At 45.4% G+C, this 21587-nt stretch overlaps 1 protein-coding gene across 1 annotated transcript; it reads right to left on the reverse strand.

Annotated features, from left to right (window-relative positions):
- Positions 1-126: 126 nt before the first annotated feature.
- LOC117049717 (MARVEL domain-containing protein 3-like) lies at positions 127-18624 on the reverse strand (the record flags this gene model as incomplete). Its single annotated transcript, XM_033154566.1, has 4 exons — positions 127-842; positions 12334-12500; positions 15896-16029; positions 18286-18624. Coding segments are annotated over 4 exons (1332 nt in total), but the record flags the coding sequence as incomplete, so codon positions are not given.
- Between the last annotated feature and the right edge of the window lie 2963 nt (positions 18625-21587).

Below are 21587 nucleotides of genomic sequence, written 5' to 3' on the forward strand. Positions count from 1 at the left end.
CCAATTTTTGCACAAAAATATATATATTATGCTGCCCGACTTAAAAATGCAGATCGGCAACTCCAATTGATGGATAGTCTAGCTAGCTTTCAGCTGCAGGAAAACGATCCATTCCCAATGTGTTCCTTCACAGTGTTTTCCTAGCGTTGGCTACACCAGGGTGGCAAAGGTCCTAGCCCCGTCAATGCTTTCTGGCCTCTTGTAGGCCTTGTGCTGGTCTCCCTCGCTGTAGGTCCTTTCAAGGCTGTACTGCACCTTCGCCGCCTGCCTCTGGAACTCCCGCACACTCCGAATGGTGAGGAAACAGACCACAGCGCTTGGGAAATACAGGCAAGCCACCAGGAGGCCAAAGAGAGCCACGGAAGCATCTCCGCCTTGCACGCTGCAGTTCATGGATGTGTAGCCTCGCCTGGCGTAAAGCCTCTCTCTTTTCTTGCACACCTCCGTCGCGTTGACTTGCAGGACAAAGTGGAGGTAGAGGCCTACGGCCACTATGTATGCCAGGCAAGCGAGGACATCGAAGACACATTCCGTGACGAGAAACCGGACCGAGAGGCGATGGATGGGCTTCCCTCCGGCGACGAGGAAGAGGATGGTAAGGCACAGCAGCGTTAGGCTGAAGGCCACGCCGCCGTAGACGCAAGGAGCTCTCATCTGGTTGAACTGCATGTCCAGGTCCCTCACCTCTTGCAACTCTACCCCTTCAAAGGGGCTGTAGGCGGAATTGATGTTGAAGGAGCCCAGGCCTCCCATGGAGGTGAAGCCGGAAATGGATGCCTGAGCTGCTCCTATGCAGACCAGCACCAAAATGTTAAGTGTGATTTCAACGAACTGCAAGATTCCTGCAGAGAAAGAGAGGGGAGAGTTAATATTCCTTGTATAAATCCGTGCCTCTGAATAGTTTTGCTGCGGAAAAACTCATGCCTGTGTATTTATTTATTGGCTGCCTGTAAGCGTCAAAAGCCTCCTGTAAAATAAAGGGCGCAAGCGACGAGGCCATCAATGCAGTAACGTTAACACTAAATCCGAACCACACATAAGACTGAAACATAAATCCAGTTTGGTCAAATATCCCAGCGCAATTATGCAGATGATAAAAACCCACCATTTTACCAGAGCGCACAAAGGTTTCTGGGATCTGCAGGATAGCTACTCACAGCTCATTGCATGGTAAAATTGTTCTTGATCTGTACTACTAAAGTTGGAAGGGTTATTTTATAACGGAAAACTGGCCCATATTCTAAACAAGGTAGATGTCTGGAAGATTATTCTAGCCTAGCCTTCTCCCTGACGTCGTATGGGAGAAGAGAACTGCAATGGGATATAATTCAACCAGCTGAAGATAACAAAAGGTAAAGGGCTCCTGGACGGTTAAGTACAGTGAAAGGCAACTATGGGGTGCGGCACTCATCTCACTTTAAGGTCGAGGGAGCTGGCGTTTATCCACAGACAGCTTTCCGGGTCATGTGGCCAGAATGACTAAACTGCTTCTGGCGCAACCGTGACGGAAACCACAGCACACGGAAACACTGTTTACCTTCCCGCTGCAGCAGTACCTATCTATCTACTTGCACTGGCATGCTTTCAAACTGCTCTATTGGCAGGAGCTGGAACATAGCAACAGGAGCTCACCCCGCCGTGGGGATTTGAACTGCCGCCCTTCCAATTGGCAAGCCCAAGAGGCCTCGTGGTTTAGACCACAGCGCTACAACAGCTGCTAGGTGACTATCTGGCCTCTACTTAAAATCCTCTGCTGAAGGGGAGTTTGTTGCCTTCCAGGGCAGGCTGCAGAGTGATGCTTTCTATTGGAAACCATTCAGTGATACAAAACTCCACAAGCCATAGAACAGCTTCACGACATAAGACACTCTTTGTCTTGGGGTCCTTCCTACGAGACCCACACCTGAGCCAAATCTGTAACAATAATGGTAGCCCTTGTCTAAATTTTCCATTCGTCCATCAACAGCCAACTGCATTTAGTCATGTGATGTCTGCATGACAGATGACCATCTCACCTCTGCTTAAAAACCTCCAAGGAAGGAAAGTCAACAACCTTCCGAGGGAGTACATTCCACTGCCTGACTGCGCTTACTGTCAGAAAGTTCTTCCTGATGTTTAGTCGGAATATCCAGTAACTTGAAGCCATTGGTTCATGTCAAACCCTTCAGAGAAGGAGAAAACAAGCTTGTTTCCCCTCTTCCATGTGACAGCCCTTTATTGAAGATGGCTATCATATCTCAGTCGCCTCATTTCCAGGCTAAATATACCCAACACCCTCAACCATTCCTCATAAGGTTTGGTTTCCAGACCCTTAATCATCTTGGTTAGCCTCCTGTGCACAGGTTCCAGCTTGTCACCATCCTTAAAATTGTAATATCAGTCATGTGCTCTGCAAAGCAGGCCTCTGTTGCTGCTCTGGGGACCAGATCCCCCTTCTGCAGCAACAAAAAAGGGGTTATTGCCTTCATCATGGCATGGTTGTGGGCTTCCCCCAAGGCATTGGGTTGACCACCATAGGAGTCCAGATTAAGGTTTTAATGCTGTTATGTTTGACTTCTTGTCATCTTCCAGAGTCCAGATTCTCTTAAATGAGAGTGCTCCTACCATGAAACAAGACAAGAGGAGAGGGAAAGGGAATCGAATTAGGCCTGCTACCACACTGTACAGAATTGAGTCTAGTGTTGTCTGTTTGTCTGAAACACCAGGCCTTTGCAACAGCCATTTGAAGACTTTTTAGTACGAAGCTTACAATCCTCCCAGCTGCTGGAAGGGACTCGAGGCAGGTGCCGTGCCTTGCAGTGGCTGAACTTCAGTAAAACAGGATACACGGACGACCTTCTGAAGTCATTTAAGAACTTCTTCCAAAACAATTTTTGGTGGGGTGAATGATCTCTGCCAGGAGCTCAGAATCAGCACCCACTGGGATTCCAAAGGGGGCCAGAGTGTAAGGCCCAAATATTAAGCCTTCTTTTTCCCCAAACACTGATAAAACAGGCCATGAGTACATTTGACCTACATTATTCTGAGGAGTGTTCTTAGTAAGTTATTTTTGTACTACTGTACCAGAAAGAGTAAATCAGCGATTGGGGTTTGGAAAGGTGCTATAGCTTAGGCCTCCTTGCGATGCTCGCACAACATTGGCCGGGTCTGTCAACATGGTGAGCTTCAGATGTTGCTCCTCCTTTTACCTTAACCACCACCCTGTTCCAGAACTCGCCCTATTAATACCTTCCAGGCCAACAACACACAAGCACACTACAAGGAACTCATAAGTCACTTTCAGCTAGACACTGGAAGGGCCTATCAGGAGCGAACATAGACCACGTATGGGAAATCGCCCTACTAGAAAACTTAACCAACAAACTCAAACTAGCACTGGGACTAGCTATGGAGGATGCCTTCACCCCAGTGTGGTTCCCCTTTATTACACACGCAGCACAACAGGGCAATGGCCTATTCCTTGCAACAGCATACAAATCAATATAACACAACCTTGGGGGACATAATATAAACACAACCAACCAAGCTTGGGAACCCCTAACCTCTCGCAATATCTATCTATATATACTGTATATATATGTGCGTGTACACACACACACACACAGGACCTACCATGTGATGCTGACATAACCCTCCCTACACTAATAGACAATAGAACAAAAGAACAATATCCCCATTTCTCCCCCAACTTCAAGAAGCTTATGACAAAAATGTCTCACCAAACGTAAACAAACTGAAAAAGATTATGAACGGAAAGTGGAGACAAATGGATGTACCGTTCCCTGTTTATCTGTTTGCTTTGTAACACAGAAACACCCAATAAAAAACTATTTTTTAAAACAACAACATTATGAACAAACCACCCTGTTGGGTAGCATGACTGGCCCAAACTCACCCACCAAGCTTCATGATTTGAGTGGAGATTTAGCCCTGGTCTCTCCACGTCTCAACTAACACTCCCAACGGCTACACCAAACTGGCTCTCAGACCAAGTTCTTTGTGGATATTTTTCCATTTAGGTTTAGTTGCAGAAATGCAGCTTGGTACTCCAGACACAATATCTGGTGTCAAGAAGGGGTTAGTTATACACACAAGTGCAATCTTTCCCCATTAATCTGGTATAATAAAGGCCTCTCTCTTAATCTACCTGTTGTGCAACCACATACGCTTGAACCTTTCTATGATGAAAATAGGGACGCCCCATTCCATAGTGATAATTTTTCTATTTATACCCCATACATCTTAATTGGATTGCCCCAGCACTCTGGGCAGCTTCCAACATACATAAAAACATAATAAAACATTAAACAATAAAAAAAACCTTCCCTATACAGGATTGCCTTCAGAAGGCTCAGGGTTGGATATCTCCATGCCCTCCAATGAAAATAGGGACATCCTAAGGAAAAACGGGACATTACAGGATCAAATCAGAAACCAGGATGGCTTCTCTAAATCAGGGACGTCCCCAGAAAATAGGGACACTTGGGAGGGTCTGCAAGCAACTTAGAGACATAACATACAGGTGAAACTCAAAAAATTAGAATATCGTGGAAAGGTTCATTTCTTTCAGTAATTCAACTTAAAAGGTGAAACTAATATATGAGATAGACTCATGACATGCAAAGCGAGATATGTCAAGCTTTTATTTGTTATAATTGTGATGATTATGGCATACAGCTGATGAGAACCCCAAATTAACAATTTCAACTTTGGGGTTTTCATCAGCTGCACACCATAATCATCACAATTATAACAAGCAAAGGCTTGACATATCTTGCTTTGCATGTCATGAGTCTATCTCATATATTAAACTCCAGTAGCTAATGAAAACAATTGCTTACACAAATGGACTTTTCCACGATATTCTAATTTTTCGAGTTTCACCTGTATATAATTAAAGAAGTGGGGAGGGGGAGGCAAGGAACCACTACCACTGTCTTTAGAAGAGACACTTAAGAAACAAAGGTCTTGATTAATCTTCTGAATGTTGGGAGAAATGTGCCCAGGGAGACTTCACAACCTTGCAGCTTGGAAGTTGGAAAAGCATGAGCAAAACCAGCAGAAAGTCCCTAGTGAGAAGAAAACAAACGAGTATGCTGTAAATTTGTCTTGTGGAAAGCTAATAACTGCACTCTATGCCCCTCCTCAAATGTAAAGGAAGACTCAGTGGCTGCAGAAAGTAAGTTTTAAATGCAGTTATGCATAGTGCAAGTAAATGACCAAGGCTTCCCTAAAGCAATACCAATTACTTACTTAGCCACTTGGGGGCAGGTTAGGATAAACAAATGTCTACCCAGAGTAACACTTTCATGCTGCATAGTTTGATCTCTTGCACCACCTAACTGCCGGCTGTACCTACCTTATGTTCTGCTTCCTGTGGAGGAAGCCTCCCTTACTAGCAGGCGAGGCTCCCAAATACTGTACCTGCATGTTTGGCCGGAAAGTCTACGCAGGTGGAATGAGAATGACACAAGCAAGCAGAAGGCTGTCTCCACTCAAAACTAGCCCAGAGTAAGGGGCATTTGGGTTGCAGCCTTAGTCTGGATCCAAGCTTGTGCATACTTACAGAAATGCATAGGCGGCACCAGCAATCTCAAGCAATCTGAAATGACCCAAAATAACAAAACCTGGCTTCCCTGAAGGCCTGCAGAGTTTGATCTCTCGCAGAGAGATTCTTAACAAAGTGCACCACCTAGAAGTTAACTGCCGGTTGTACCTGCCTTCTGTTTTGCTTCCTGTGGAGGAAGCCTGCAAAACCTGTCTTGTATTTTATATGAGCTGCTGCAAAGTGAGAGGAGGCAGTCAGTTGCTTGGTTTGTTTTATCATATTAGGGGGATGTTTGTAATCCCATGTGCCTGAGTTCTCTACAACTTGAGCAGTGGGTGTTTTAATTTTTATTTTATTTTAAAAAGGGAAGCTTTTTAAAAAAAAGAAAAAGAAAATCCAATCAGACTCCTTTCCTCCAGCTTAAGTTTCTACTGTCCTTTTTATACTTATCCTAAGTATAGACCAGGCTCAATCACCACCCACTGCCTTAAGATGCTGGCTTTTTAATTATATGCTTGAGTCCAAAACAGAGAGATTCTGGGTAGAATCAAGAATGTCAGGGTGCTAATATTATGGAGAAGGGTAGGTCTTCAGCCCATGTCCCTCTTGATCCTCCTCAGTTGCTTGGCAATACCTGCAAACACCTATCCAATACTGTGGTCGCAAAGCAGTAACGAAAATGTAAGCCAAGTTTGATACACTTATTATTATTATTATTATTATTATTATTATTATTAAACAGCACACTATGGGGGATTTTTCCACTATAAAAGCAGCCAAGTGAATAAGGCTAAAGTGAGCATTCTAGTTAAATGCAAACCTGGTACACGTGACTGAGGTCATCTCCCAAACACCCCGCTCCTCCATCGTGGCCCTCAGTGGGCTTATTGGATCCCTTGGGAGTGGCCACTGTTCTCCATGCTCTGGTAGCCTCCAGGCTGGACTATCCCAATGCACTCTATGTGGGGCTGCCCCTGAAGACTTTTCAGAAGCTTCAACTGGTCCAAAATGCAGCCACCACGTTACTGGCTGCTCCCATAACCCCTGTTTTGAAACAGCCTGCACTGATGGCCAGCGCATTTCACGTTATGTAAGGTTTAAGGAAAATCTTAAAAATAAATGGTAGGAGGGCGGTAAGGGATGTGAGGCTACCAATAGTAGCCAGCCAGCATGTTGCGCTATCTTACTACTCTGAGCCTCAGGTGAGAGGAAATGTGGTTCGGTTTCTCTTTTACCTGGAGTCCCAAGAGTTATGGGGTGTCCTCGACTTCTTCCACCCTGCCTGTTTGTCTTCGCCTCTTCTCACACTCCTGTTAACTTTTCTTCCAAGGCTGATTCCCCAAAGAGGGCAACACAAAACTGTGAACAGCATCCCTTACTAGCAGGCAAGGCTTCCATCTACCTGCACGTTTGGCCGGAAAGTCTGTGCAGGTGAAGCAAGCAGAAGGATGTCTCCACTCAAAACTAGGCCAGACTAAGGGGCATTTGGATTGCAGCCTTAGTCTGGATCCAAGCTTATGTCAACTGTATTCTTACAGAAATTCTTATGATCCCAAGCAATCTGAAATGACCTAAAATACAAGACCTGATGTTAGCCTCCCTGAAGGTTATAGAATCCAATTATTTGCTCCTCCAGCTCAAAATGAGTTCAACTAAGGCCCAAGCACGCCATAAACAATAGTTCACCCCACAGCGATTTCTATCAGTATCAAAACACTTGCCCGATTCATCAGAGAAAAGCAACAAAGATGTTGTGTACTACAGTGCACGACGAGGAGAGGAATTTAGAGGATTTTAAAGGAACCCAAAAGTGCTGAAGCTGTGGCCGTGAGGGAGGACCCTAGAGGAGCAGTGCTCAAAAGAAATGAAGGAAACGATATTTATTTATTTTTACAATATCTTGGCTTTCCTCAGAAGACCTAAAGGCAGCATTCATGGGCCTCTCTCTTGCTCAGAGCACTTTCTTGACTAGAATTGAAAGAAAGAAAGAAAATTCTCCGTCCAAGAGCCCTTTCAATTCCCTTTTAAAAAGCAGCTAGTTGAATTATTAGGCTAGTTCAGGGGTCAGCAACCTTTTTCAGCCATGAGCCGGTCCACTGTCCCTCAGACCATGTGGTGGGCCGGACTATTTTTTGGGGGGGATGATGAACAAATTCCTATGCCCCACAAATAACCCAGAGATGCATTTTAAATAAAAGCACACATTCTACTCATGTAAAAACACGCCGATTCCTGTACCATCCGTGGGCTGGATTGAGAAGGCGATTGGGCCGCATCCGGCCCACAGGCCTTAGGTTGCCCACCCCTGGGCTAGTTGATTTATCTTTTTGCCCCTGAGCATTATATTGGGATGAAGGGGTGTGTATGCGTGTGCAATGGAAGACAAGATAGGAGAAGGTTGCAGAAATCTAGGAAAGAGATGTTCAAGACATGGACCATGGTTTTTGCTGAGATGATGGGAAAGGAAGAGCCGTATTTCTGCAGCTTTGTAAAGGGAGAAGGGGCATAAATCAGTAACAAAGGGAATACAGGAGACAAGGGGGAGAAAGTAGTAAAAGATAAAGCCAAGGCTACATGCCTATGAGATAGATAACATTTCCATACCTCCTTTCATGCGAGAATAAAATAAAAATAACCATCTAGTACCCTATAAGGGTGGATCACAAATTAAACAAAACAAGGGACTAAGCACAGCATGTATATATATAAAAAAACTTTCTACATGCAGGGAAATATCTCCTAAGTTACATACAGGTATATAGATTTGCTAGCATGTTTCCCTAATTCCATTAAAAAACAAAACAAAACCCTGAAACACAGATACATGCATATAGTATAGTACAGTCGTACCTCGGGTTACGTACGCTCCAGGTTACGTACTTTTCGGGTTACGAACTCTGGTAACCCTGAAGCGCAACCCAGAGCGCACGCAACGCACGGATGCGCAGAAGCATTCTGCTCAGTTCACGCATGCGCAGACGTATTCGCACATGTGCAAACCACTACTTCCAGGTTTTTCACGCGCTTGTTTGGGTTGCGTACTTTTCGGGTTACGAACTGTAACCCGGAACCAATTACGTACGCAACCCGGGGTACCACTGTATAGCATAGTTCATTCTCATATATTTGTGAGTCACAGAATTTGATTGTTTTTTTAAAGGCAGAGATCTGTTTAGTTTTGACGCAGCACCTTGATCCCAAAAATAAGGATGCACTTCTTCTTAGGGCAGTATGACCTCTGTTCCAGTTCCTTTAAGATTTTGATTAAATGTTCTGGTTGTTGAGCGGGGACGGGGAAGAGTAGCTTTCAGACACACATGAATTTATGCTGGTTTATTAATGCATGAGCATATCCAGGGGGAAGGACAGGGGATGGGGTCACTTTATAGCTACATCCTAATTTTATTTGCTGGTGGGATTCAATTTAGTCTCTTGCTAATTTGCAAATGGGAAGTGCCCTTGTTGGGGGCACACAGGTGACACTGAAGACAGAAGGCAGGGGACAGCCGTGGTCAAGAAAGCAAAGTACTTGCTTTGTGAAGGAAGAATGGCAAGGAAGCTGGCACATAGGTGTGTGAGTGAATAATCTGGAAGTGCCCAATGGAGGAGCATTTGTTATTATCATCATCATCATCAACAACAACAACAACAACAACAGGAGATGTCGGAGATTGAACCTGGGGACTTCTGCATGCAAGGCAGGTCTTCCCTGAAGTCATTTTAGCTGGGGCATTCACACAACAGAATTATTCTATACACGTTTATTCAAACTTAAGTTCCATTGAATTCAATGACACTTACTCTCAGGTAAGCAGACACAGAACCATAGCCTCAGAATCTGATAATGCCTGCAAAACCGACTACATTTATTTGGCTAATGGTAGTTTTGCAAAATGCCATCCTATAGAGTTTAGCTCTCTCTGCAATCCTTTTCTAGACCAACTTTTACTCTGAAATCTCTTTCAAGACCACAATATTCCCTGAAGGCTATTAACCCCCCCCCCCCTTTCTGTCAAACTACTGAAAGAGTTCCATTTATTCTTGCCTTCCACCTGTAAAGCACACTCAAGTTTGTGCTCATTCTATCAAAAAGAGGTTCTCCGAGTAAACAGAATTGACATATGCTTGATTTTACAAAACTATTAATCTCTCTCTTGCTCTCGGTAGATTTAGTTGTTCAAACATGGGAAGCAATGCACCATTTAAAACACACGCCTACCTGTAGGTAGCTAAAAATGGTACTGAAAAACTGCAAGACCACTTCAAGTCCAGAGGTCCACTAATAAGGTCTTTCCACATCGATGGAAAAATTTACTGGGTATTTTACTATGCCAGATGAATTCATATTAGACACAAAGAGGTGGTCTTACCCATTTGATACTTGATTATATCTACAGGGAGAGCTATTTATTAGGTAGCTGGATAATGCGGATCCACAGCACAATTCTATACAGGTGTGCTCAGAAGTAAGCCCCATGTACTGCAGCCTACGACAAACATCACATTTCTGTATGGTCATGAGAATGTGATAATGCTTACCAAATCAGATAACTCCTCTCTGGTTGCAGCTGCTCTCCAATGACATTAAGGGTGCTTCCAGGAGACAGGTGTTTGATATTGCACACAACGTATTTTATCAGATTTTCCACATAAAGGGTAAATCCGGATTGGGGAACGAAAGACAGGCTGGTATTTAGATACCAATAACATTGTGAGGACGCTGCAAAAATCTTTCATGCAAGAGGAGCACTCATCCCAAAATCCACATCTGTCTGGAAGCACCCTAAGCAGCTACCATATTGCAAAAGGTTGCCAAATCCACACTTCAACTGCTTTTTGTTCTGCTTCAGGGCCAGGTAGGTCTGATTCAGACATTCATTCCTAAATACTCACAGGAGTTGTCCTCCCAAGTTGTTTGGAATTTCTAGGAATCCGATCCACCGCATTCTTAATATTTGACAGCGAAAAAGAAGCCAGCTTGTTTACCTTCACCCACCTTGTCTACTCTCCAGCAGGTGAGGAAGAAAGAGAAGCTACCTTCCACCTCTACCCCACAATAAACAATTTTACGGCTATTTCTTTAAAGCTTAATATTTCCACAGGCCCGGCCCTGTTATTGGATAGAGTGAGGCATCTTCCCCAGACAGTTGATGTTGGGTGCCACGAGGGCAGTACATTTAAGTAGTTATTTAATTTATTAATGCTGCAAGGGGTGTGGGGGAGAGGGCTTGTGGGATTTTTTTGTATTATTTTTTTTGAATTATTTTTGCATCAGGTACCAGAATAACTCAGTTGATCTTGGGGGTGTAGGTGCCATTTGCCTCAGGCAGCAAAATTTATTGAGCAGGCCCTGGTATTGGATGATCGCAAGGCAACTAATATCAAATAAGATAAGTATGTTCTTTTTTAAAAAGATGACCACAACTTCTGAGGACCCAAGGGAGAGCTTGATTGGGCTGGGGTGGGGGCAGGAAGCAGAAAACAGCTTGTAATTCTCCTTAGTTCCCTCCTGCCAAGTGAGCATGCTGGGTAGAAGCCAAGGCCACAAGCCTTTTTAGTTGGCAGTTCCATTGAACAAATGGAACTCACTTGTAAATAAATATGCCCAAGACTGGGCAGCTCTTGCTTCCGTTGAGAAGGTCAAAGAGGATAATTTTGGGAGAGGGTGAGAAATAATGCCTGAATGCCTGTTAATAAGCTCAGAATGAGCTACAGGACACTTCACTTTGCTATACAGCTCGAGATGCCTTGATGTCATATAACATTAACAAACTGACAAGGAAAGAGTAGCCACACGAAAAAATGCCCACATTCAGCTGCTGCCGGAAGCTGAACTTCACTTTGGCTGAGGTGAAACTTCAAAAAGGGCCAAGGGAGTGGAAGGCTGAATTTAATGCATGAACTAAAAATAACTGGCAAAATCCAAAGCTGAAAGGATTCTAGTGAGATATATTTAAAATAGTCATATGAGGTGAATTTTGTAAGAGACTCATGATGATTTATTTTGCTGAGATGCGGGGTGGAGAATCAGTATCCTAAAGATTCTCTCAAGCTTACAACTCATGACACAATCTCATAAATTGTGTTGTGTGCTGAGAAGGAAACACAAGTCACGAAATGATGAAATCTGGCTACTGTGCTGGAAATTGAATGTTGAGTAAATTTGGCCGTGCGTAATCCAAGGTAAGCATTTACAGGTGTGCTTCATAGTTTCAGACTGAGCACCTGTTTCCAAGCAATGGAGCCAACCACACAACACTGTTAAAAAGCAGACTGTATTGGCCAAGGTATCATTCTCCACTACCTTTACAACTTTTGGCTAGGAGTTTGGGAAAGGGGACACCTACTGTTATTTAATCCCAAGAAATGAAATCGGCAGAGTATCATGATTACTATCCTTTCAGCGAGGGCACTGAAATATGTAGTCATGCTGGATTCTCCAAATAATGGAAAAAACTGAAACACTTGACTCCTTGGGGTCACTGAAGATGTATGTGAAAACCTGCGGCTCTTTAAACCTTTATCAGTGACTATTTGATATGCTAGGAGATTGCTAGCCAGGTGTGGTCAGTAAGTGCCCCCCATTTGTTATAAAATTCGATTTGGCTGCAAGCTGTGAATTTAAATTACTTGATCTCCTGTTCTTTGTTCTGAGAAAGTTCAGAGAAAGCTGAAACCTCTTATTCTTTCTGCTCCCCCAACAAAAGATCCACTTGTACTCCTCTTTAAACAACTTTGTGGATCAAAGGATGTGATTGAGTGGAGTGAGACAAATGTTTGCATACCTCTTCTTGAACACAGGTTTGAGCACTTCTCAGAAAAAGTCTCTTTTCGAGGGTAGAACAATGGGGGTGAAGAATCAACATATTCCTGAGCTGTTCCTGGGTTGTTTTGGTGAGGGTCTGCGAAAGCTGTGGGATATCTAGGATTTTCCGTTGTTCCTTCTGATGACCTGCAGGTGGAGAGGGATAAAGAACCTTAAGCATCGCCTTCTTAAAACTTATTTTACTTAAAAGTGATTGCTACACCATTTTTCAAGGTCATAGATTCTCCCAAATGTTCCCACCCAATACTCCCTTTATCGTTTGAAACCCTGCTCTGGAATCCTCTGCTGTCCAACACCGAGAGGACAGCAGCAAAGAGCGGGGACATCTCAGTGATTGCACCACACTGTGGAATGCCCTTTCAGTGGAGATTTGACACACCCAAACACTTCTTATGATTTTAAACAGTGGAAAATGTAAAGGGCCCCTGGAGCGACTAAGGGGTTGTGGCGCTCATCTCGCTTTCAGGCTGAGGGAGCCAGCATTTGTCCACAAACAGCTTTCCGGGTCAGGTGGCCAGCATGACTAAACCGCTTCTGGCACATCGAAACACCATGATGGAAACCAGAGCGCACGGAAACACTGTTTACCTTCCCGCCTCAGCGGTACCAATTTATCTACTTGCACTGGTGTGCTTTCGAATTGCTAGGTTGGCAGAAGCTGGGACAGAGCAACTGGAGCCCCCATCGCGTGGATTCGAACTGCCAACCTCCTGATCTGCAAGCCCAAGAGGTTCAATGGTTTAGACCACACTGCCACCCGTGTCCCCTTTTAAATAGTGGTAGGCAACCCCTAACCCACCTAATTATGGCTGGTAGACCCTATTTGGCCTGTGAGGCCCTTTTTTGCAAGCCATGCCCTGAAAACATGTCAGGTATGGGTCAGCTGAAGACATGGCTCCCTGCTGAAAGATGAGTTTGCAGGCACTGCTGCTAAGTGGTACCTGTAAATTCTTGTTTCTTTGCAAGCGCTGACCATCGGCTGATCCCCAGCCCTTGCAAAGAGCTATGCCTTTCCTTGCATGGTTTGATTTAAAACGCTTCGACTGACGTGATGTTGATGTTAGGTTATTGACAAGCAGGTGGCCCCATCCACCTGTCAAAATAAAATGTGGGACTTGGAGGGGACTGAACCACCTGGCCTGCTTGTCTGGAAGCTGTTCTTCATCCTAGATTATAAGTACTTGGGTGACTTAAGAAGGCCTTCAGCAGAAAGAAAAAATTCTCCTTGTTATGAATATGTAAAGGCTATTTCCTTTTTGTGTGTCTTCACTTTGGTTTTGCGTTTTAACACTGAATATTAACAAGGCTCTGTGCATGGGGGGGGGGGAGTTCCCCATTATTTAAAAGGTACCATTAACAGCATTTTAGCTCCTTTCCGTAACAGCTATCATGCTTGCCCTTGGTCATATAGGTTACTACAGCCCTGCAAACTTGTTTTCAAAGTTTACTGAATTACTGACCTTAATACTGCCAGACTGTTATTGGCTTTCGCTTAATGTTCTTCGGATTTCTTATTTTAATTATTATTCCAACCCTAAGCCAGCATTTATTCACTCAATTAGATTTTCCAGTCCTAGCATCTTTTGCATTCATCTGTTCTCATTGGCAGGATTACAAGTACACCAATGCAACTGTAATCAGCAGACATTAATTACCGTGGTCCTGCATACGAGCTACACTGTCACCAATTAGAAGCATCACCCACTTTGCTGCTAGCTTTTCTCTTCTAATGAATATGATCTATAGGAACAAATTAATCAATTGGTTGTAGGCACAGGTGCCAAGATGTTAAAGTCTGGCAAGGCAGTAACCCTTCCTCATCCCTCCCCCTCATCCCCTTGACCTTTAGGTATTTTTGTCTTGTGCACTGAACAGCTGTACAACATAAGCTGTGTGATTTATAAGTCTTTCTACTAAATAGAGAGCAATCCCTTGGACACCAGCAATGCAGCTGCCTCCCTCTTTTAAGCAAGCCACATGCCAGAAAATAAGATGCTCCAGAAACTAAGAGCGACGGTGATCACAAATGTGCACTCTGTCCCAACAACCACGGTGGTTGGCTGTATTTCCAGAACCAAGCTGATCTGTCTTCTCTAGAGAAAAGAGAGTTCCTGGAAGACTTAGAAATTGCCTCATTTTAAATGCTTGCTAGATTTGCTGCTGCTGCTGGTGGTGGTGGTGATGAGTGTGAGTGTGTGTGTGTGTGTGTGTGTGTGTGTGTAATGCAGCCTCATTAAAGGTAAAGGTAAAGGGACCCCTGACCATCAGGTCCAGTCGTGTCCGACTCTGGGATTGCGGCGCTCATCTCGCTCTATAGGCCGAGGGAGCCGGCGTTTGTCTGCAGACAGCTTCCAGGTCATGTGGCCAGCATGACTAAGCCGCTTCTGGCGAACCAGAGCAGCACACGGAAACGCCGTTTACCTTCCCGCCGGAGCGGTACCTATTTATCTACTTGCACTTTGACGTGCTTTCGAACTGCTAGGTGGGCAGGAGCTGGGACCAAAGAACAGGAGCTCACCCCGTGGCAGGATTCGAACCACCGACCTTCTGATCAGCAAGCCCTAGACTATGTGGTTTAACCCACAGCGCCACCTGGCAGCCTCATTAGTGGATTATAAAGAGAGGGAGGGCATACATATTTTTAAAACAATGTCCTTCCTCTCTCCCCCACTGAAGTAGACTATTTGCATCTAAATGGACGCTCACGTGAATGTTAATAAGCCAGCAAAATATAGCCATGTATTGTGTTGCATTGGAATGTTCTCAAATGGCTCAGCCACTCCTTTATAAGGAGGAAGCAAAAAATACAAGTGAATGCCAATTTATCTGTGTGCACAGGACCGCAGCCTCAGTCACCTTCGTTCGTAACAATGCCATCCTTCCCAGTACGCAGAACTATTATAATGTCATGCATGGAAAGATACAGGAATGAGTTGTTACTCCCTGTCCCCATGGTGACACCTTTTCTGGCTTGGATATCATCCATGAAGACGGCTCCATCTGCACTACCCTTAAAGCTAAAGGTAAAGGGACCCCTGACAGTTAAGTCCAGTCGTGGATGACTCTAGGGTTGCGTGCTCATCTCGCTCTATAGGCCGAGGGAGCCGGCATTTGTCTACAGACAGCTTCCAGGTCATGTGGCCAGCATAACTATGCCGCTTTTGGAAAACCAGAGCAGCGCACGGAAATGCCGTTCACCTTCCCGCCGGAGCAGTACCTATTTATCTACTTGCACTTTGATGTGCTTTCGAACTTCTAGGTGGGCAGGAGCTGGGACCGAACAACGGGAGCTCACCCCGTCATGGGGATTCGAACTGCCGACCTTCTGATCGGCAAGCCCTAGGCTCAGTGGTTTAGACTACAGCACTACCCTTAACAAACTACAACTCCCAGGATGCTTTGGGAGAAAGCCACGGCTGATTAAAGTGGCATGATGGACCCCAAAGAGTGGGAGAAATATGGCATACTGTGCATTATTTGGCTCCCTAGTTCCTGTGTCCTGTTTCATTTTTTAAACTTACCTTCCATTTGAAGGATACGGTTTCCTATTTCTTTCTTCAATATATCGGCTGGACCTTGGACTCTCCCTCTGCCTGTAATCTGTATCGTGATGAGGTCTCTCCGAGTGAGCCATCTTCTGCCTTGCTGAAGTTGTCTGCGGGTATAGAAAACACAAAATCTATTGATTCAATTTGCTGAATGACTAGCGTTTGCCAAACAACATGACATTTATTAGTAACGAAGACAAAAGAAGTATAAGGGGTGGGGAGGGGAAGGTAATTCTATGTAAGTAAATTGCAACTGTAGTCTTTTTAAAGCTTATGGTGTCCTATGTGTTAAAGTGAGCAGAGGACTTACCAAGCCCTCAAAGGTAAACAACAACAACCACAACAACCATTATATAGACTGAAGCTGTGAAAGTTAGGAAAACGCTAATGGGGAAAAATAAAGAGAAATACTAAAAACAAATGGAAGGGGAAAATCCTGCTTTATTTTAAGCATCAGCAAAACCCATACATAGAAACGAAATGAACAGAGAGCTCTATAAGGTAAAGGTAAAGGGACCCCTGACCATCAGGTCCAGTCGTGTCCGACTCTGGGTTTGCGGCGCTCATCTCACTCTATAGGCCGAGGGAGCCAGCTTTTGTCCACAGACAGCTTCAGAGTCATGTGGCCAGCATGACAAAGCCGCTTCTGGCAACCCAGAGCAGCGCACGGAAACGCCGTTTACCTTCCCGCTGGAGCGGTCCCTATTTACCTACTTGCACTTTGACGTGCTTTCGAACTGCTAGGTGGGCAGGAGCTGGGGGACCGAGCAACAGGAGCTCACCCTGTGGCAGTGATTTGAACCGCCGACCTTCTGATCAGCAAGCTCTAGACTCTGTGGTTTAACCCACAGCGCCACAGCTCTATACTCAGTTCCAAAATCATTCACTTAAAATGTGGAACCATCACAAACAATGATAAAAACTACTGTATTTTTCCGTGTATAAGACGCCCCCATGTATAAGATGACCCCTATTTTTTTAAACCTGAAATTAAGAAATTAAGTTGTTTAGCTTTTTTGGGGTGGGGGGTGGGGGAGGCCACTTCCTCCAATCGCTCACCTGCCTGCCCGCCACTGCTGATCGCTTGCCACAGCCACTGCTGATCACATACCTTGCCCCAGCTGCCAATTGCCTGCCTGCTCGCTTCCACCAACAGCCCACCCACCCACTTGCCACAGCCGCCAATACCATGTCCAATTGCTGCAGCCACAGCCAATCGCCAGCAGGTCTAAGACTAAGTCAATGCTGTCCAAGCTGATAGGCAGTGATGCTCCAAGATCAACTCCAGGGTATTGAACTTGCGACCTTTTTTTGCATGCAAAGCAGGTGCTCTGCACTGACCTACGGCCCTTCCCAATGATGGGAGAAGCTGCCTTCTTCCTTCTATGCAAGAACTCCAGGAATGCTGCCCTGCCCAGCACCTGGTAGTTCGGATTGCAGGCTACTCTCCCCCCCCCCCCCATCCAGTCTGCAAATAGAATTCTTTGCAAAGTTGGATTTGCTGAGTTTGGGTGGGGGGAGAAAACATCCAGATTATTTTTTGGGGGGAGCTGCTCTCTCCTTCTCATTCTCTGCAATCCAAAAGCCTACCCAAAACTCCCCCAAAAAACTACCCAGTTGCAGCAGGAGAAGCCTCAATATTTAAACGGATCCCAGTTGTGTGGACAGAGTGAGGTGTCAGGTGTCTACTGGAGTGGGTAGGGCTGCTACCTTTGTTATGGCAAAATACAGGACAGGGCGGGGTGGTTGGGGACCGATTCCCCCCCCCCATCTGATGTTGAAGTGGCTTCAGAGCAATCCATTACAATCTATCGCAGCCTAACAGGACGGGCATGGGTGTAGCCAAGGGGGGTATTGCCCCCCTAAATCCTCAAAAATCATTGAAAAGCAATAAAAAAACCTAAATTAACCGAGATTCTAACCCTCCCCCTAACAGAAGACTGTCCCCCCCAAACAAAAACCTGCTTCCCTGTCCTCTTTTATGGGGGATTTTTACCCGTGATCCCCCCCCCCCAAAAAAAACCCCTCAACTAATTTTGGGAGCGATCCCCTTTATATATATAGAAAAGCTCCACCTGTGCTGAAACCTTTTACACATCCTTTCAAAAAACATGCGTTTGGAGAGGACCCCTAACTTGGCAGAGCTGAAACACAATACTGTTATCAATGCAGGACGTAGCATTTCACACTTGAAATACAGGTGGCGTGGCAACCCTAGTAGCGGGGGGGGGGGGAGGAGGCTGGCATGAAATCCCCGAACCTCAAACTGGGCTGGAATTGGCAAATGTTTGGGGGACCCCCTGCTCTGAAGCCACACTGTATTTATTGGTTTGGCGTCCATCTCCCATTTCCCTGGGACTCACCTCTGCGCTGGGAAGAAAGTCCTCTGCAAGGCCCTCCCAACAAGCCAAGGCGCTCAGGACCTTTGCGCCGCCGCTGGAGGCTCGTCGGAAGAGAATTCGGGCTCGAAGTGGGAGAAGGAGTCTCCTCTGTTTCCTCCCGAGAAGCTCTCCGGAGACCAGCAGGGCGGCATTTCCTTCTTTTCTGTGCGTGAGAGGGGGAGAGAGAGAGAGAAAGGAGGGCGGCGGAGGGGGCTGGTGGTAAGGGTAGCGCGCGCAGGTAGGAGCTCGCCCGTGTCCCGCCCCTCGGCTCTTCTTCTTCCTCAGGGGAGAGGCGGGTTTCGCTTGGCGCCGCCCCGAGTTTCACCGGCTCTTGAAGCCCAGAGGAGTGACCTGCGGAACCTGAAGGCAGCAGCGGGAGGGGGCGGGCCCAGGAGGACGGAATGGCGCGGCCACGCGCTCTGAGGGGCAAGGGCGCGCGCGGATGGCGGCGGGCGGGGAAATCAGCCCCAGGAAAAGGAACAGGTGCAGCAAAAGGGCGAGGCTCCTGTGGAGAAAAGGGGATTGCAAGGAGGGCAGTGCAGGTGGGGAGCCCACCTGTGGAGGGAAGGAACGTGGCCCTCTGAGAGAGAGCGAGAGCGAGAGAGGTCTGAGGGCGAAAAAGCGAAGAGTTGATTTATGAATTGCTTCCCGTAAAACGATTTAACGTACTAGTGACGTAGGGGTGGGATTCGACGTTGCAATGGCTGCATTTGCACAAGCATTGCAGTTTGCTAGCTAGGCACAGTGATTCACACACATGCTGTTTTGGGGGGTTCTTCACAACAAGCCATAAGTCCAAATCTTCAGCAAGATTGAGCAACAGGGTTGGTTGCTAGACCCTGCCAGTGTTCCTGCCTCCGACCTGCCTTGCTTTCCTGCCTTGTCTTCCCTGCCTGCGCTCCTGACCTGCCTCAGTTCCTGACCTACGTACCTGATCCTGACCTCACCCTGCCCTGCTTAGGCTACTTCTGACTGTCTTTACCCTGAACCTACGGACCGGACTAGGACTTCGCCTCTTAGGTAACCCTCGGGACCAGCACAGAGCCCATAGTCAAATTTGACTAGACCTAACCGTCCAGGGGTCCTTTACCTTTATATTCTGTATATGTGTGATTTTGGCTGGGCTGGAAGCTGGAAAGAGAGAGCCCTGACTCCCTCAGCTGAAGCAGAGCAGAGACTATGGTGTCTTTGTGATATATGGTTTATTTACACATATATTCAGCCGGAGCCTCAGAGCATCAGCATTCCATGTGGTGTCAGCGTCACCCATAGATGCAGCAACACCCTTGCTCACATAATGCCCAGCTTAATCAACTTCCTAACCCACTGGTCTCTAAGCTTAGCTGTCTTTATCTGCGGAGGGAGGGAGAACCCCCTTCATTTGCATATCAAACGGTTCCTTTGATCCTGTGTTGTGCTAACGGATGATTACCTCAAAGGAAATTAGCCTGACTCAATTAACACTTAACTCAAGTTGATTCTCTAGGATTATAGTTGCCTAATACACACCTTAGGAAGTTTGCCTGGCTTAATTACCTTTTAACACATGCTAATTAAAGGATTAGAAGCCTCTAGAACACAGCTCAAATATACACATGGATCTATCTTAAATACACACGAGTCTGGCTATTTTAGATACATGGGTCTATCTTAAATACACACGAGTCTGGCTATTTCCCAGTTTAAATACTCCAGGGCTTTATTAATTCTAACACTATTGGTTCAGGGACTTTAGGGTGTCTTGCACCCATCGACTTATAACAGTACCATTCCTAATTGTCACTAGGGCTATAGCCCCAAACCCACTTAACCCCAGAAAAAGCACCACTGAACTCCATAGGTCCAGTTTCTGAGTAAACACATATAGCTGGTGTGGAGAACTTCATGCTCCATACATGATGTAGCTCTGAGCTAAGGTCGTTGCAAGGAATGCAAAATAAATTGGGTGATATTCAACTAAGTCGCATTCAGAGTAGACCCATTGAAGTCATGGGACTTGAGTTACTTTCTCATGCTACTTTATGACTAATATTGGATATCACCCATTTATTCTAGAGCAGTTGTTGTGCCTCATGGAAACAAAAAACAAACAAACCCTATGGCATTTAAAAAGTTTAATGCAAACATGAATCCATCCTTATAGTGTGTAGAGGAAGCAGGAGTTGGGGGGAGAGGGGGAGAGGGAGAGAGAGAGAGAGAGAGAGAGAGAGAGAGAGAGAGAGAGAGAGACTCTCTGGCTTCCTAATCCAGTATGCTTTTGTTCTGGCTTGGACTACAGTATAGACAAACAAAATACAATTCTGACATCTAGTGTTTTATGTGGCTCATAGCAATAATGAGATCAGTCCACTTTTCTTTCTATTTTGTTAGGAAGTCTCTAGGTTTGGTTCATACATACATACTCATCACTTGCGATGTCTTGCATGTGTGTAAAGACTGTCACAGATCTAATACCAGACAGAGAATTTATCTGACTCCTCACATCAACTCAAACTTCAGTGGAGTAAGTTAACACATTGAGCTGCAAGCCGTCAGGTTTAGACAGCTCCAGTCATGTCTGCATACACACAGATCAGCCCTTTAACCCATAATAAAAAATAGCTTATTCAATAGTTTTCTTTTTACAAAGCTCCAGAATTCTTAACTTGCACCAATGTACCAATTATTCTAACAGGGCAAGATTTTTATGTTAGGATAAATGTTGCAATAAAGTTTAATCTCCCAGAATGAAGTACTGAACCCCTAAAGGACAATATTCATAACTCGCTATTAGGTTAAACTGTTTCTGATTTACAGGCAAGAAAATTACACCCCGCTCTAATCCATTGCCCAAAATAACTGCTTTAGATTCTGGAAGAGATGAGATTTTCATCCAGCCCTAGCCTCTCTTTTCATTGCTATCAGCTCCAAGAATATATGAGAAAGAGATAATGAGAAAAGTGATCATGGACAGGTGTGATGTGCTTCTACCTGTCCAGGAGGGCTTAGGTCCAGGAGGGCTTCTAACCTTTGTGTTGGGACCATGAGGATCATTGAGTCAAACCTGCAATGCAGGAATCAAACTCATGACTGAGATGTTTGTCTCATTCTGTACTGACTGAGCTATGCATTCTGGAACCCAGGCAGATTGGAGCCCCAGCATCTAAGAACTGACCACTGGGTTCTCTTGTTAAATATACTAAACTTGGTTAGGAAATTGATATGCCATAGGGTTAATGTCAGAAGCAGAGCAGTTTGCCAAATACGAACAAACATACCCCTCAAGTCCACAATACCTTTGCCGC

Source organism: Lacerta agilis, chromosome 7, assembly GCF_009819535.1.
Source record: "Lacerta agilis isolate rLacAgi1 chromosome 7, rLacAgi1.pri, whole genome shotgun sequence".
Taxonomy (NCBI): Eukaryota; Metazoa; Chordata; class Lepidosauria; order Squamata; family Lacertidae; genus Lacerta; species Lacerta agilis.